This window comes from Nothoprocta perdicaria, unplaced genomic scaffold, assembly GCF_003342845.1.
Source record: "Nothoprocta perdicaria isolate Ctin4 unplaced genomic scaffold, notPer1 scaffold_232, whole genome shotgun sequence".
NCBI lineage: Eukaryota > Metazoa > Chordata > Aves > Tinamiformes > Tinamidae > Nothoprocta > Nothoprocta perdicaria.
Window position 1 is genome coordinate 740,404 of NW_020455458.1, and position 16,529 is coordinate 756,932.

The window sequence follows — 16,529 nt, forward strand, 5'->3', positions numbered from 1 at the left end:
ATCCCTATTGTTAGCATGCTGTTAAAGGCAATCCAAAGAGGTTCTTTTTAACCTACATTTTTAAAAAATCACAACGTTGTATATGTGTATAGAGAGAGCTATAGTTTTGTTTTCAGTTCTTAATTGCAATATAATGGTGGTTTAATATTGTGTTGATAACTGAACTGCAGTTTGTTCAGTATCTGCACTTTCTGGATAGTTAGGACAAGTTCAAGTTGCCAGGAACCCTGAAGCTGCTGCTCTASAGTGTTTTTAGGAGGCACAGATCCTTGCGACATTTTATTAAAGCMACCCTTTTTTCAGGAGCAGGGATAGCAACAAAAATGTCAACTGTTTTTTAATAATGTAATATAATCTTAATAATATTATGTAATTTTTAGAAAGATTATATAAACTTGTTATTATATTGACCCAGAGTCTTATTAGAGTCAAAAATATCTTATTATTTTTCCCTCTCTCTCTTTAGGGAAATTCAGGACTTGGCTTTAGCATTGCAGGTGGAACAGATAACCCACATATTGGGGATGATGCAAGTATTTTCATTACAAAAATTATAGCTGGAGGTGCAGCTGCTCAGGATGGAAGATTACGGTATGACAGTTTTTTGTGTTGTGTTGCTAATTTCTTATCAATCAGTAGAATAAGCATTTTCAGATCTTAGTTAATGATATCACATTAATACCTAAAGTTTTTATTAATTGTTTTGTAAATAGTGGAAATACTTAAGTGGGATTTTTTCATCCAATAAATCTGTAGTTAAGTGAGTTTGATCTTCTGTGTTCTGTGATATACATTGATTTGCCAAATGGTCTGTAATTCTTACTTTGGTCAACTTCTAAAGTTCCGATTTTGAATGTATCCTTCTCAAGGAAGTAATTTGGACAGTTTATCAATATCACTTAGGTGATGTAGGGATATGTTTGATCCCACGCCTCATGCCTCTGGTACCGCAAATGTATATTTAAATCTTCTAATTCTGATGAAACTCCTGAACCCTAATGGGACCTCAGGAGCGGATTCTGTAAGCATCTTTGAAGTACTTTTCTTCTACCAGTTTAGGGCATCTTTCTTCATTACTATTTTTCCCTCATGCACTTTATTTTTAGACTACACTGAATCCAAGTTCACATAATATTTTAATGTATTTCTTTAGGTGTCTCATGTTCTAAATTGTGCAGAGGTCGTAGAATCCAGTAAAATGATGGGCTGCCAAACAAAAAAGGGTTGATGAGCTACTAGTAACAGCAAGCAGTGCTGGAGAGCATCCCCCATGTTTTTATCCTTCCTCTTTGCTCTTATGCTGGTCCTTCTACCTCCACTTGAAAGTTGAGCTCTTGTGCTAGTTAATATTTACATGAATTAGTATTAATGCAGTGACTGAATAAGYTTGTGCTTTGCTGTCACAGCACAGTTCTAAATATTTCATAAACTGAGCTTAGTTTTAGCAGAGGAGGTTAAAAGAATGCAGTGGGAAGATGTATTTCAGCAGTCTGGTTAGGATTTCTGGCAAGTACCAGATGGAGTATCCAAAAGGATTTGTTTTGAGCCATGCACATCCCCTGCGGTGACAGGGTAGCCTGGTGCCACCTCTGTTGTGCGAGTGACCTGGTGCARGGCAGGGCTCGTGTTGGAGGTTTCTATTTCCAACACTACTTCTACACTACTTGTTCTGAGGTACTTATTTTAGAAAAGTACTATGAGGTTTCTAATGCGTCCAGTGTGCTGCCAAACAGCAGCTGAATGTGAACGTTGCTGTCTCTAGGGTTAATGATTGTATCCTACGAGTGAACGAGGTGGATGTTCGTGATGTGACGCACAGCAAAGCAGTTGAAGCCTTGAAAGAAGCAGGATCAATTGTACGACTGTATGTTAAAAGAAGAAAACCAGTCACGGAAAAAATAGTGGAAATAAAACTTGTAAAAGGCCCTAAAGGTATGTAAGAAGTATAAAGCTATTTCATAAGTTGGGTAGAGTTGATTTTAGAATGTCTTTTTGTCAAAATAAAGCAGTACCTTGAGTATGAAGCTCTGTGAAATGAAGAATAAAGAAGGTAAGATCATAGTGCCTCAAGCACTCCTGCATTCTCGTGCATGCTTGCTGTATTACTGTTCTCAATGCATATTTCTCTTTCGAGTAGTAAAAATGGGTAGCTGAAATATGTTCCTGTTCAATTTTTAAGTAACTACATTATTTCAGGTGAATTATCTCAACAAATCTCGGGAGGTTAAAAACATTTAGGGAAAAATATTCTTGTCCTTTTAAAAGGGGAAGTGGTGGAAAATAGTTCTTTGGTTATAAATATTGCTGCTCTAACTGTGCTGTGTATATATTTCACAAGACATGAACTGAATCATTTAGTTTTGTTCTCAGAACTTCTGCAAGCATTACTGCTATTTAGAACGTTCTGGAAAATCRAGAAGTTCACTGGGAAGTATTTACTCAGCCACCTCTTTTCATATTTGTGTATAAACACACTTAAACATGTGTATTTATATATATGTGCATGTATAAATCAGTTATGTATATGTGTGATACAGGTAGTGTTCTTACAATTATTAAAATCTACTGAATGCTAAAAGGTTTCTTGCTTCATTTTCATGCAGGTCTTGGTTTCAGTATTGCTGGTGGTGTAGGAAATCAACATATACCTGGAGACAACAGCATCTATGTAACCAAAATCATAGAGGGAGGAGCGGCCCATAAAGATGGCAAACTTCAGATTGGAGACAAACTTTTAGCTGTGAGTAAGAGCTGCAGTTTCTTTTATGAGCCTTCACTTGTGGGTCTYGGAAGAGAATGTGATGCCCTTGATCATGAAGCTACCTGTCAGTGGAGCTGGCAGATTGTATTGTAGAAGTCATTAAGATAATGCTCTTCCAGAAAATCGGTGTTAAAATTCAAGCTGTACTCTGATCCATACAGTCGTTTCAGGAAGTTTGGAATGTGTACCTCAGCACAGTGCTTCATGCAAATACCTGTATTTCATTATTGACGCTGGCCATTAGTTTCTGTTGTCTARATGCCTGAAATGTAAACCAGCATACAATAGGGGGATTTTTCTCTTCTGCAGTGAGCATCATGTGAAAGCTGACTCTTTTACCTTGAGAATGTGTGTATTTTTTCATATTCAGGTGAACAGTGTTTGCTTAGAAGAAGTTACTCATGAAGAAGCAGTGACTGCCTTAAAAAACACATCTGACTTTGTTTATCTGAAAGTTGCAAAGCCCACCAGCATGTTCATGAATGATAGTTATGCCCCTCCAGACATCACAAACTGTAAGTTTAGTTTTTCTTTGGCTTGATTCTTATACAAGTTTATCTTTCTTTAAACTCTTACTTGCAGCCATTCAGAAACGTGTTACTGCCATTCTTGATTTTTTTGTCYTCCAAATTCCTGTCTTATCCAGGTTCTTAAGAATTTGGTTCCTCTCCTATACAGGTACTATTCCTTTTGTTACTCTGTCTTCTAAACCTACACAGAGGCTGCCCACAGACATACTCATTTTGTACAAATACTGCTGAGCTGAAAAGCCCTCTATACCGGATCAGTGTGGGTCTAGACTACTTACTGCCCAGACTGTCTCTGCTTAAAAAAGAAAAATATTTTATCAGAAACAAGTAATAAGGGTGATCAGTACCTCCCACCAGGCTGGAGGCTGTGATGTCCACTCAGCAGAACATGTTGCAGACTGTACCTGGTGGTAACTTGTGTGAACCCAGTAGTTCATTCAAGACTCCACAGAACATCAGAGTATTTTGTTGTCTTCAGCACTTCCTCCCAGCATTGGTCTAGGTTTGCTTCGAGAGCTGCCTTGCTTTCTGTTTATGGATGAGCTCTACTTTTAAAAGGGAGCGTTGAAGAGTGTTGAAGGCAGAACTTCTTGAGCACCAGGTCAACAAAGACTTTCTATAAACTCCTTTTTCTTTTACAGCTCCTACAGTAAAAGCACTGGCCATACAAAAGCACAGTTTTGTCGCGTGTTCTGATGGCACCAGAGATGTCCCTGGGTAACTTAGCATCCACATGGGTACTCAAATTATTTGAAATGTGAYGTTTCTTGAGTGAGGTTGGCGGTCTCAAGTCCAGGGACATTTGATCAAGAAGTTCCTGAGGTTCTGGCTTGTGGCAGTGTTTGTCAGGAAGCTTACAGATCCTGCCCGTGTGTTTCATTGCCTGTACCTGGGGCAGAAATCTGGCCCCAGTCACTTGGTATTTATCAGAGCTAACGAACAGTTTCCGGCTGCCTTRGGGGAAACTAATGTCCAAGTCATCAGGAAAGGAGATTTGGAGCTGTTTGGTATCTGAGCATTCAGCAGATACAATCACAGTCGCAGGGCATGGGCTCGTGGTTATGGGCTGTAGCTGTAAGGACTGCTGCACTTTAAAGAGTGGCCCTTCTTCTGGCCCTTGACAGGCTGGAAGACTTGATTGCCTGGCCTCTTTCTAATAGTCATCTCAGTAGGATTTGTTTAACCCCCTCAAGTGTGCTGCCTTGTGCAGGTGCCTTACAAGAATCTCCATTTTATGAGTCACGTAGAACACAGTTCACGGAAGACTTATTTCTGGGCACACTGCCATTTGAGTACAGTGCTTGGTTGTGGCAGCCAGTCTTTAWTGACTGAAAAATGAGATCTTCCAGTATCGGAAACATAGAAATTTCATAAAAGCTCTGTTATTTGTCTGTGGAAGAAGAGCATCGATGCAGCCCTCAGTGGGTGGACCTGTGCAYGGATGTCTTCTGGAATAAGTCATCAGCAGGGAATATAAATTACTACAGTAATTGTCTATAAATGTCAGTCAATAAAAATCAGCCTAGAAATAAATGTTGAGTAATTTAGAACTCTAAATGCTTTTTTTTTTTTCAGTTTTTGGTTTTCAGTTAGCCACCACTAAGCATATCCAGAACTTACTATTAAAAATACACAGAAAGCTTTAACTGCACAGTACTTATTGTAGAATATCAAACTCAGAAAAAACATCTACATCTTTTTGACGGACAAAAAGGACTTATTTTTCTTACAAGTCTTTCTTGAAGGGAATATTAACGCTACATTTTTGACTACTAGTCCATGTTGAATTATTACGTTATTTGTCCTCGCTCTGTGTGCACTGGTACAATATTTCCACAGTGCATTAAGAAGTTTCAGAATGCTGCAGGGGAGGTATAATCGGTTTTCTGAGTGGAGGCATAAATTCCTTCTTTCTTAAGTGACATAAATATGGGAAGAGAAGAGCATATAATAACAGAAAATTGCAATAAAAATCTTATTTTATTTCACACTTTAGAGATTGTGCTCGAGATTGGTGTCTTCAGTTTGCAGATAATAAGGAAGTTTTCATCATCTTTCTGTATAGAATTGAGTTATGTCAATGGAGGGTGGATTTGGAAATGGAAGTTCTCTTCAAGTGTGACTCTTCCTCTCTCTTGCTTCAACTGTGACATAAATTAGCAAGTTCATCTTGTAATTTTCTGCTCATCCAAAACAGTTTCTTGCATATTGACTTCCAAAGTGCTGGCTGATGCTAACTCTGGAGAATGACCCAGCTTTGCAAAGTGCTTAGCGTGCGTAGAACTTCCTTACCAGGATGTGGCCAGTGCTGATGTGGAATAGGGAACAAATCTGAAATAGTAATTTGTTAAATTACTTGATAACTCAATTTAGTTATCTGGTAAAAGGATAAAAATACAAGTGTATAATACTAGATGGTGCATGTGTTTCTGAACGTAATACAGTTGAGTTTCAGATGTTTTAAAAGAAGTGTTGAATATACAATTACTAAAAATTGTATGAGTTCAAATGAATTGAATATACAATTTGCTATAAAATTCAGTTACTTCATAAAAATGTGAATGACAGTAGCTGTCGCTAACTTGTTAAAAGCAACTGTAAAATCATTTCATTTCTGGGATAGTTAGTGCATGAACAGTACATGTAGTGCTGCACTACTGTGTTGCATTTCCTTTTTYAATTAAAGAAGAGTTCATAAACTAGTCCTTACATTTTATGCTTTAATTGTGTAATTTCCTCGAAAAGCACTRTAATGATTTTTACATTCAGTAGTAGTAGTAGTTTTGCTTCAACAAAGTGTACAATGACATGGAAATTATCACTTTGGTATTTAAAAACATATCTTTTTTTTCTGTTACAAAATTTTGCAATGCAGCTATATGCTGCTGCACTCGTTAGTAATCAGTAAGAATGACTTGTGTTTGTGCTGCACAAATTCCACCATGATCAAAAGAACAACTTGAAGAAGTGGCTGTATTTGCTCAGAAGTTGGGATCAGTGCATACAGGCTGCGCCTTGTCCCGGGCACGCGCGCACACACACACACACACACACACACACACACACACATACACACACAGACAATGAGGGGTGTAATCTGCCCTCCTCAACGCTTTGCAGAGGGTGCAAGGACCAGGAGGGAGCTGTACATGCAATACAGCTGCTACCAAAAGCAACAGATATCTCTGAGTGTGAGGTCAGCAGGAGTCCTGCGTCTTGAAAAGCTCTAATTATTGTCAAATCCTCCCCACTGAATGCTTTTTTTTTTTTTTTTTTGACTTTGATCAGTTTCTTTTGCCAAAAGTAGTGTTCTTGCTTGATGGTATTGAACAAATTTCTCACTTACTCCTGATGAAGTTGTGTATGACCCCAGGTTCAGGCAGTCATTTAGAAAAAATTACAGGTCCTTTCTGTAGTGCAGCCTGAATCACATCTATTCCATTACAAAGCTTTAGTTTTAGTACAGATCTTCTAAAACCAGCTATTACCTCAGATGTTGCAAGGGAGTAGGAGTGAAGAGCATCTGGCAACTTAGTGATTTTTAGATCTATGAAGTGCCCTCAATCCCGTGTCTGTACATGTGTGCTCAGGTCTTTTTTCCAGTTGTGGGCCTTTTTTTAAGTGAGGAGGACTAGGTCAAGGTTTTCTTTAATTCTAAAAATAGAGAATGAACCCATTCTCTAGCCTTTTTGATAAGGTGTCTGTTACAGCACAACCACCYTTAAATCACAGGGCTCATTGTAAAGAGAAAACAGTGGTCAAATTCTTTTAGCTTTCCTTCAAGCTTAACTGGTAGCTGTAGTGGTTATCTACATATGAAAAAATAGGGTATTCATGTAAAAGGCCCAATTTTCCACTTTGGGAAATAGTTGGGAGCTGACCTTGGTGCTTCCTGTGCTGTAGCTTTTTGTTGCCTGGACCRGTTCCCCTCGGGCTCTGCGTTGCCAGCCAGCAGCCTGGCTGCTCCCAGGTTCCCTGCAGTGCTGAGCAGCCAGCACTGAGGTCGGGTTTGCRTGGGACTTGTTTTGTACAACTTAGGTCTCAGAATGCTTTTAGTGTTTCCTTAAACACAGAAAATAGTCCTCTGAAAGTTGTAGTTACGTAATCTAAATTAAATTGTCAAGTACTAGAATAAGAGGTTATTAGATTACTTCCTTTTGTGAAGAACTGAGGTCTTTAAGGTGTGAAACTTGTCTGCTTTGTCTGCACCAAAGTATTGCAAAGAAAGAGACATTAYCACTTTTTTTAAGCTGTTGCTGTAACAATGCTTTTGAGAAAATGAATTTTTTAATTCAATCAAGTTAAGTGTAATTTAAAAACAGATCAACTTTCCAGTCCCTGTTCTGCTGCAAATATTTAGTGTCTGTTATTTCAATAGACATTTCGTCTGTACAAGGCATAGTTAAACTTCAAAACTTGCTTACTGATTCAAAGTGTGAGGAGACTATGGAATGTGTAGTGTGATACAATATCTTAAAAATATAGTATTATTAATGTATCATTGAAATGTTTGCATTCCATCTGTACACGGGATGCAGTTTGATTGTGTGTTACGGTTCCTCGCGTTCTTTCTCACTGATGGTCTCTTTGCCTCCCTGTCRCCCGCTCCCCTTTGAAGCCTACTCTCAGCCTGTGGACAACCACATCGCGTCGTCCGCCTACCTGGGGCAGCCGCTGCCGCCGGCGTCGCCGGGCCGCTACTCGCCCGTCCCCAAGGGCATGCTGGGGGACGACGAGATTACCAGGTGAGCGACCCGAGCTGCCCACCAAGTCCTCATCCCCAAAAGCTCCCAACATGTGTCTGTGGGCAAAACGTTAACGAAGAAATGAACRTAAATCCATGGTCTCCTAGAACTTACAAATATGGATCATGGGAGAAAAACTCTTCTTGTATGTGATATGATTCTGAGAATAGGGTTAGAACCCAATGAGCTTGCCCAAGTGCTTCATGAGTTTGACAGGTTTTAGGGTGGTCAGAGCAGACATGGTTGCTGTGACTTCAGACCCTGTGGTGCTGACTGYGGGGTCACTCCGCAAGGCTCCTTGCTCCATTGGGCAGGGTGTAGTTTGAGCACTTTGGTTCAAACCAGAAATGAGGCATTTGTCTTCTGAATATATCATGGGTCAGTGATTTACTACTTAATTTAAATCAAGAAATTCTTTGTTGTTGTTACAGAAGGGGTTTTGTTTTGATGGATTATTAAATCCAGTAAGGCTGGAAAGCTCTTAATCTTTTTCTATTAGCAGGCTATTCCTTCACTGATTTGATAGGAGATTGTATTAATCTTTTGTTTACCATCTCTATTAAAGTGAAGCTTTTCTAATTTTATTACCCTCCTGTTCTCTCAGTATAGAGATGGTAAGCTGCATTTTCAGAACGTTATTACTAAACTGTGTCATACTGTCATTTGATACAGATAACGGTCAAGTTTGAGGCAGGATCTGCCCAAGCTTGGAACATATGTGGCATGATAATTTACAGAATTATTTCTAGTGTGTTGGAAGATGAGAAGGGCTTGGATCCATGTCTTTCGTGGTTATTTTACCCATGTGGGTAGGCAGACCCGTTAGCGAGGGTGACTCGGTCCTGCTGACAGTGTTACTGAGCTTAGGAGGTTATTTCTTTATTCTAAAATTACTGTAAAGAAATAGTTTTCTTCTGAATTCTACAGCTACCTAGAGAAGGTTTCAGATGTTTTTGCCTTAAATTACTTTTCTTTTGTTTAATGTGCTAATGTAAGGTAGAACAACATACCTGTGTTCTCATAATGCCATGTATTTATAATAAAACCATATCTTAAAAGAGGAATCTGAGGGTTGATGTGGGTGAAACTTGGGAATTTGATCCTGAGCTGATCAAAGAGTCATTTTAAAATTTTTTGAACATTTTAAAAATATTTTCAAAGGAGTGGATATGATCGTTCTTTTTATTGTGCCTTTTAGCACATGCCAAAAAGTAATAGTATCTCAGTTGTTCTTTAGTGTTCTCTTGTGGTTTTTTTTTTTACACGCAGTGTGCACAGTTGCTGTGCTTAAATATTAGAAATTGTTTGTTGCTTTCTGAAATTATCCATCCTTTTTTTTCCAGTGAATAGAGTAGCAGGTTAGATATTTTCATTTTCTTCATTGAAAGAGAACTTACCTAATGATTTAGCCTCCTAACTTGAGTGGGAGGGATTTTATAAATGAAACACTTTGGTTTAGGTCTTTCTTTCTTTTTCTTTTTTTTTAATTTTAATTTTTTTTTCAGCTACAGTTGCTGTAAATAAGTTGCTAATGTATTTGGGCAAGCAGTAAATTCTTTTTGTTTGGGAAAAGTTTCTGCATGGTTCTTCGTCTTTTGTTTGCTATGTTTATTGCTTGATCAACTGTAATGAAACCAGCAAGGACATGCTTTTCCAAAATAATCCTCCTTTTTAAGTTTTAGAAAGGAAAATTTATTTGTTGTTATGTAATTTACTTCACAGGGAATTCTGTAGCGGTTTAGTGTACTTTAATGAACTGGGAAATAATGCATCATTTCATGTGGCATTGAGCTATGCATATGCAGTGAACTTGAGGCTATCGTTGAAATTGTATAAAGTGCTTTGCTTCTATAATCAATATTAGATGATAGGATTAACTTCATATTCTAAGGTTTTCAATCCGTTTCAGATTATTCAGTGTACATGAGTTATATAAGAAGTTTGTGCTGGTGAACAGTAAACAAAAATGATGCATGTCATGCTAATTTTAGACTGTTATGTTCTCCCTTTGGAGTGAAAACACTGTATAAATAACAGGATTAGAGTTGTAGTACATCTTGAAGTATTGTAGAAGGGAGGAAATTGAGATAAAGACTTCTAGGCCAAACTTCCTATGATGTTGTGGGAAAGAATGCAAGTCTGGGATTTTCTACAGGTGTGCAGTAGTCACAGGGCTCTACTTTCCTATTGGGCCATAGCCATTTTATTGCTCTGCCCCATGTCATTTTGGAGGGGTGAGAGATGAAGAAAAGTGCGTGGAAGAGTAATACCAAGGCTCTTGAGTAAGGCTCTTGAACTGTTAAATCATTACTTTATTCTATGATTTTCATGACTAATGACCAAGACTCTGTATTTTTCTTGTTGTTTTTTTCTTTTTTGCTCCAGGGAGCCTAGGAAAGTTGTCCTGCATCGAGGATCAACAGGTCTTGGTTTCAACATTGTTGGAGGAGAAGATGGAGAAGGAATTTTCATCTCTTTCATCCTTGCTGGAGGACCTGCTGACCTGAGTGGAGAGCTTAGGAAAGGAGATCGTATAATTTCAGTAGGATTCCTTGCTGCTTCTTTCTTATTAATTAGAAAAATCACCCTCTTCCTGCATATGAATTAATATGGATTATATGCAGAAGAATCTCATTAACTATGCTAAATTTGAGACAATGGAATAGTTACTCCTATATTTCAAAATACCTTTGAAGCTTTTGTCTGTCAATGTCTTTAGTCTATAACCTGATGGAAACAGCACTTTCCTACCTCAGAGATGCTTGTTTTCTCTTAAAGCTTATCAGGTCTAAGTCTGGTAGTCAGGGTGTATATGCCTAAATTAAAAGGTTTCAGCCTTTAGAAACGAGCCTTTTAACAAGGTGGAGATATTGATCAGTAGTGTGGGAAAGATGGTGCTTTGCTTTCTGGAGTATCTGCTGAACTCCCTGCACAGTAAGACCCTTCTCAGCCCTGCCTGAGAGGCTCTTCTGCTTGCTAGTACTGAAAATTGTAAAGGTTTTGCACATTTTTTTTCCTTAAAGTGATTTAGTTCATGAAGAATAAAATCCTAGGGCATTTCAGATGTGTTTTAGTAGCTATTTAAGGTGAGGGCTAGGGGGTTTGAAGGGAACTTTTTCCCTGTTACTGTTAGATGAACTTCTGTATCAGTATTTTGTGTTTTGGGGAGGGTCAGCTTCGTGTGTGGGGGTTTCTTGTTTGTTTTTTTCTTCCCTCCAACATTTTTGTATCTAATACACTGAAAACAAAGGCAGTTTCATGTAATATGAAACTGTCTCTGTCTGCTGAATGTCGCCGTATATAGGTAAGCTTTGGCCTTCCTGTAGGAAGTTCCTAAGTGGCTATTAAAGAAAGAAGAGGTGGTGACCACAGAATATTTTTCTCTGTGTGTTTTTAAAAAGAATGTAGATCTTCAGGAAGATGATTAGGTGTAACGATACAAATTCGGGATGTGATATGTTAGGCCTTCTACAATGTTTCTTCTCATAATTGTTTATTTGAACTTCAGTAAAGATCAATAATCATTGTTTGTGTTAACTGAATTGCAATGTTGGAAACAGGAAAATCTCATGTGTCCTGGAAACTATTTTGTATTCAGTTCATTSTTGTTCATGTGACTATATTCCATGATAATGATAAATTAAAACATTTTTCTTTGGTATTATTCGTAGGTGAATGGGGTAGACCTTAAAGCAGCAACCCATGAGCAAGCAGCAGCAGCCCTGAAGAATGCAGGCCAAGCAGTAACTATTGTTGCTCAGTACCGTCCAGAAGGTGAGAAAGCCCCTCCACTGCCTCATCCCTGTTCAAAGGAAAGAAGAAACCATAACATGCTGTATCTAGATCCRTGCCTCTCTCAGCATAGTTGCAAGTGACCACATAGGGACATCTGCAGGAGTTGATGCCACAGCTTGTTCATATTCGTGTTTGCTTAGATCATCTTCAGAAGGTTTGACTTTTTTGGTAAAAGTTGACACACTGTCATGACACACAGTGAAAAAAACAGGCCAGAAAATTCAGAACTTAATAGAAATACCACATTATTGTTTCTGTTTCACTGTTGTCTTCATCCTTCCATCATTGTGTGGGTGTTTTATTTTTTCCCTTCYTAGTAGCAGAAGGATAAAAGATGAATTCTTTTTCTGTTGTGTTGATTCAGCTGCCTTGAGGAAGCAGGATTTTGTTCTCTGTTTCATACTGAGCTGGTATTTATCCAGTAATTTCTTCTGATCCAGATTAGACTGCAGTTATGCTGAGTATCCTAATCTTTACRGGTTCTACAGAAGCCAAATGATACTTTCTCATTTTTGACACATGAACAGGATGTCTCAGAGCTCTAGTTACTAATATCTGACTTGTAGTCAAAGAGAGAAGCTGAAAGTACCTCCAGCTATCAGCTTCTTTTGGGCCTGGTGTAGAAAGTAACTTGGATCAAATACTTACTCTTTGTAGATTAGGGAGTAGTAAAGAAAGAATATTTTCTTGAAGATTTTTATCTCTTAGAGGCAAGCAGTCTAGCTGAGATTAGATTTTCTAAATGGAAAATATGATCCTGCTAATCTTCATGTTGAATGCATTTGGTAGATGTATATGTAGTTGGTCTTCAAATTTCCTAAGTTACAACTAGTTACAGCTGTCATGTTTTCCCCCTGGCTTTTTCACTTTTTTCCAGTGARCTTGGTAAGTGATCTGCATATATCTATTTTGATGCCATTCAAATAAAGGTTAAAAAATACTAAAATGACAGCTCATAAAATTATTGTTAGTCTTCAGTCTTTCCTAGATACCTTTCCAAAGAGGAAAGACATCAGTTTATTTGAGCTTCAGTTAGAACTGTTTGCGTTGTTCATGTATGTTACTTACATGCATGGTTCCAGCAGGACTTGACAGTTGCTGACAGCTAGGACAGATCAAGGAGACTCTAGACATCCATCAGTGCTCATTATAACTGAGTAAATAGATTCACTATGATAAGAGCGTTTGGAAGACATTTGGGACTGGTTCACATCACTACCTATAATTGTACATGACAGCTTGTATGTTCATAGATTTGATGGGGAGTGCTGATGTCTGCTGTAACATCCTACCACATTAATTGTATCAGAAATTCCCTGCTTGTCTTTCACCTGTGGGCTTTGGAAAAAGAGGGTCTTGGAAAAGATCCTCACTGAAAAGTCCGAGTAACCTGGAAAAACATTAATGGATGAGGGGACACTGGGTGATGGGGACACTTTACAGAAGTGTTGGGCAACTTGCAGTTGTTCTTATTTTGTTGTCCTGCTTTTGAACCTGTTTCTCCAGCTTGGACCAGGCGTTTGTTTTACAAGCCAAATGATACTTCATTTGTTTTTCCTTAGTTATTCCAGATCAGAACTGGGCAGTTAAGTACCCATGTTATATTACTGATCATTGCATGCACAATAATTGAGCAGCCTTGGAAGAGAAAGCATGAGGCTGCAGGCAGCAGACATTGTCACCAGCAATTTGTTCATAGATTACCTGACCCTTTTCCCAAAATGGGCAGAATTCCAAGCAACTTGTAATGGCAGGAAGGGATAGTGGCACCTTCCTTTTGCCAAGGATCCACTTGATATACCATGATAAAAGGATGATCGTAACGAATATTGTAGTCTTCTCTAATGCGAGTGTTCAGGTGCCTGCTTGGAATTTAAAATCTGCATTTGTCTTCCTTTTGTAATTCAGCTGATGCAGTCCGTTGTGGTGCATCTCCTCTGCTTTGCTGAGAGGCAGGCAAGGCAGGCGATCAAATTAGCCAGATCAGTGAAATTAGGAAAAGCCAAGTCCTCCAGAGAAGATTTAAGGTTTTTTTGTAGAAATGCTGCTTCTGAGGTTGTGTTGTTCAAATGCATGCAGTCTATGCATGCTCTCTCAGATTTATTTAAGAAAATGCAACTGATTCTCTGTGGAAAATGTATTCAATACAGTACAATAGTTTAATCAAAATTCCTGGTGATCTGTAAAGCAAATGATATGTTTTTCTTTTGGAGGAATATATCTACTGGAAAGATTCCAGTGTAACAGCTTAATATTTTATATCTTTTTCTCTTTAAAACAAATGTCTCTTAAAAGAAAAAGTTAAAAAGAAAARGCTTTGTTTAGAGTTTGTTTTCATTGGCCAGTATTGAGCCAGTTTTTCTGTTTGTGTCATATTTATTGCTGCACTGCTTCCTGGTGACATTTAAAGCAACTGGAATAACTTAAACTCTAGAAACTGCTACCACTTTYGTACATAGAAGCTAAGTTTATTTTCTGAGCATTTTTCCTGAGCTGTTGTCTAAATTCTGCTTTTATAGAGTATAACTGCAGCTAGAGTAACCAATAATAGAGTATAACATATAGAGTACAGAAATAACTCCAATAATGGCTTTACAAAGCTAAGATTTTGTTTTATTTCATATCAGATGGATGAGCTTCACTTGCTTTTTGCTGAGAACATGGGCTGTCCTAACCAGGAGTGATTGATGAGATCAGCACCCCCCAGAACRGAAAACTCCCAGACTGTCTGGGTTTACTGGGCAAGGGGCTGGACAAGGGGTTTGTGGGGAAGGCAGTCTCATGTGTTCCAGTTTTTTTCCCCTACTTGTTTTGTACCTGAATCTACTCATTTGCAAGTAATCCAGGTTAGCTAGTTAAAGTACCTTTAAAATCTGTACCATTAAGATTATAAGAAGGATTCTGTTATAAATAGTGCTGCCAGACAGTACTATAAGACGATTTAAACATGTTTTTAATCCTTTAAAACTTCACTTCAGCCCTTAAGAGGAAAGAGGGGGGAAAAAGTCTTCACTTCAGCAGGGACTAGACCTATTCTCATTATGAATTTTTCAAGGTTTGTGGAAGGAGTTCTTAACTAAAGGTAAATACCATTTTTCTGACTGCTTTGAAATTGTGTGRCCTGGTCTTTCAAGCGATGAATGAAGTAAAAGCTCATTACCCACCAGGATGCGTAAAAGCCACCAGAACTGTGTGGAATGTATTGCGGTCTCTCTTAGTTCATGTTAATATAAAGAGCCTAGCCATGAAGTAGATTAATTGCTCCTCAGAAAGGTTTTCTGGTGGCTTTTTAATCCATACATTTTAATAGATTCTTTCTTAGTGTCATTATACTAAGCATGATATACGCCACAGTCTCTGTACAAAGATTCATATAATACTTTGATGGAAAAGGGTATGCAAAACATGAATGGTACCTATGGATTTGTGAAAAATGCCTTAGTAATCAAGAGACACACAACTAAAGCTCATAAATATCTTTGGCTTTGCTACATGCTGTTCTGGACTCAAATGAGCCAGTCCTGCTTCAAAGGCTTAGACSGGAAAACAAATGGAAGATCCATGCTAGATCAGTGTGGTGGTCATCATAACTCACCGCCAGGCTCCATTTCTCATGGTCTGTAGGCAGCATGAGAGGAGAAAATGATGACTATTTGGAGAGTAGAAAAGAAAAGCAGTAGATAGCTCCCAGCAAAGGAGAGCCACTTTGATAGATGTACCGAGGCCTGCTGAAGGAGGGCTTCCCACAGACAGATGGGAGAAGGAAAGCAAGGAGTATACTTTTTTTAACTGAACGGAACATTTTCAGGTTCTTAGCAGCCTCGGTGTATATARGGATCTCTCTTTCTCAGTGCCTTGCTGCCATCTGTTCCTTGTGACTCCCACCTCCTCCTTTCTGTGACTTACTTTTCCTTCTGTGCTCTCAGCCTGTTTAACTTCCATCCTTTGTGGTAGTCTGCTGCTCCTTTGCTCTCCTTTGCCAGGATGTGTGGTCCAGACCAAATGAACTGTCATTGCAACCCTTTTTCTCCTTCCCCTTTGTATAGACTATTTGCTGTACATCTGTCTAGCACTGTCCTCATTTTGCTCATGAGGTGGGTGGTCATGAGTACTTCACAGCTCAGCCTTTTTCTCCAGAAGTTTGAATTCTGTTGAAGTAGAAGTTATTGGAAGTATTTGTAATTTTCTAGGCAATATCACCTTAGGGGCTGTGGAGCAGAGGAGCCTTTCAAGATTTCTGAAGCAGTCCCTCCTCTTCTCTTTTTTTTCTGCTGCTGCTGCTTAATATGCCTGCAGACAGAAAAAAAAAAATCAAAACGAAGCAAAAAACAGATTTTTTATTTTCAGTTCTGCAGCATCTGCTTGTCAAATGTAATTTTAAGATTTAAACTTGAACCTGAATGTAAGCACCTGACCTTCCTAACAACCAAATAAGTGTAAATCAAGGTTGGGTGTGATGTTTTTATTCGGGGGAGTGGAGGAGTATTGCTGCTGTCATGAACTGAAGCAACACATTTTTCTGCTGGCTCCAGCTTCATGTTATGACAGTAAGTACCATCTCACTAATAAACTTGTTGGAAACTTCGGAAAAATATGAGTCACTAAAAAGATACCATTGTTCTTATGATGTTATTTTAATACTATTTCTGTGCAATTTATTTGCAATTTATTAAACACAGAAGAGATTACTGAAGAGAT

At 38.4% G+C, this 16,529-nt stretch overlaps 1 protein-coding gene across 12 annotated transcripts in view; it reads left to right on the forward strand.

Annotated features, from left to right (window-relative positions):
• Positions 1-16,529, forward strand: part of DLG1 (discs large MAGUK scaffold protein 1) — a 122,042-nt gene that overhangs the window by 75,679 nt on the left and 29,834 nt on the right. For all 12 annotated transcript variants that reach the window (XM_026039515.1, XM_026039516.1, XM_026039517.1 and 9 more), the window contains 7 exons: positions 467-591; positions 1,763-1,932; positions 2,604-2,740; positions 3,132-3,276; positions 7,910-8,036; positions 10,422-10,578; positions 11,708-11,810. In XM_026039515.1, coding sequence (XP_025895300.1) covers positions 467-591; positions 1,763-1,932; positions 2,604-2,740; positions 3,132-3,276; positions 7,910-8,036; positions 10,422-10,578; positions 11,708-11,810 — 964 coding nt within the window. The remainder of the gene's footprint in view (positions 1-466; positions 592-1,762; positions 1,933-2,603; positions 2,741-3,131; positions 3,277-7,909; positions 8,037-10,421; positions 10,579-11,707; positions 11,811-16,529) is intronic.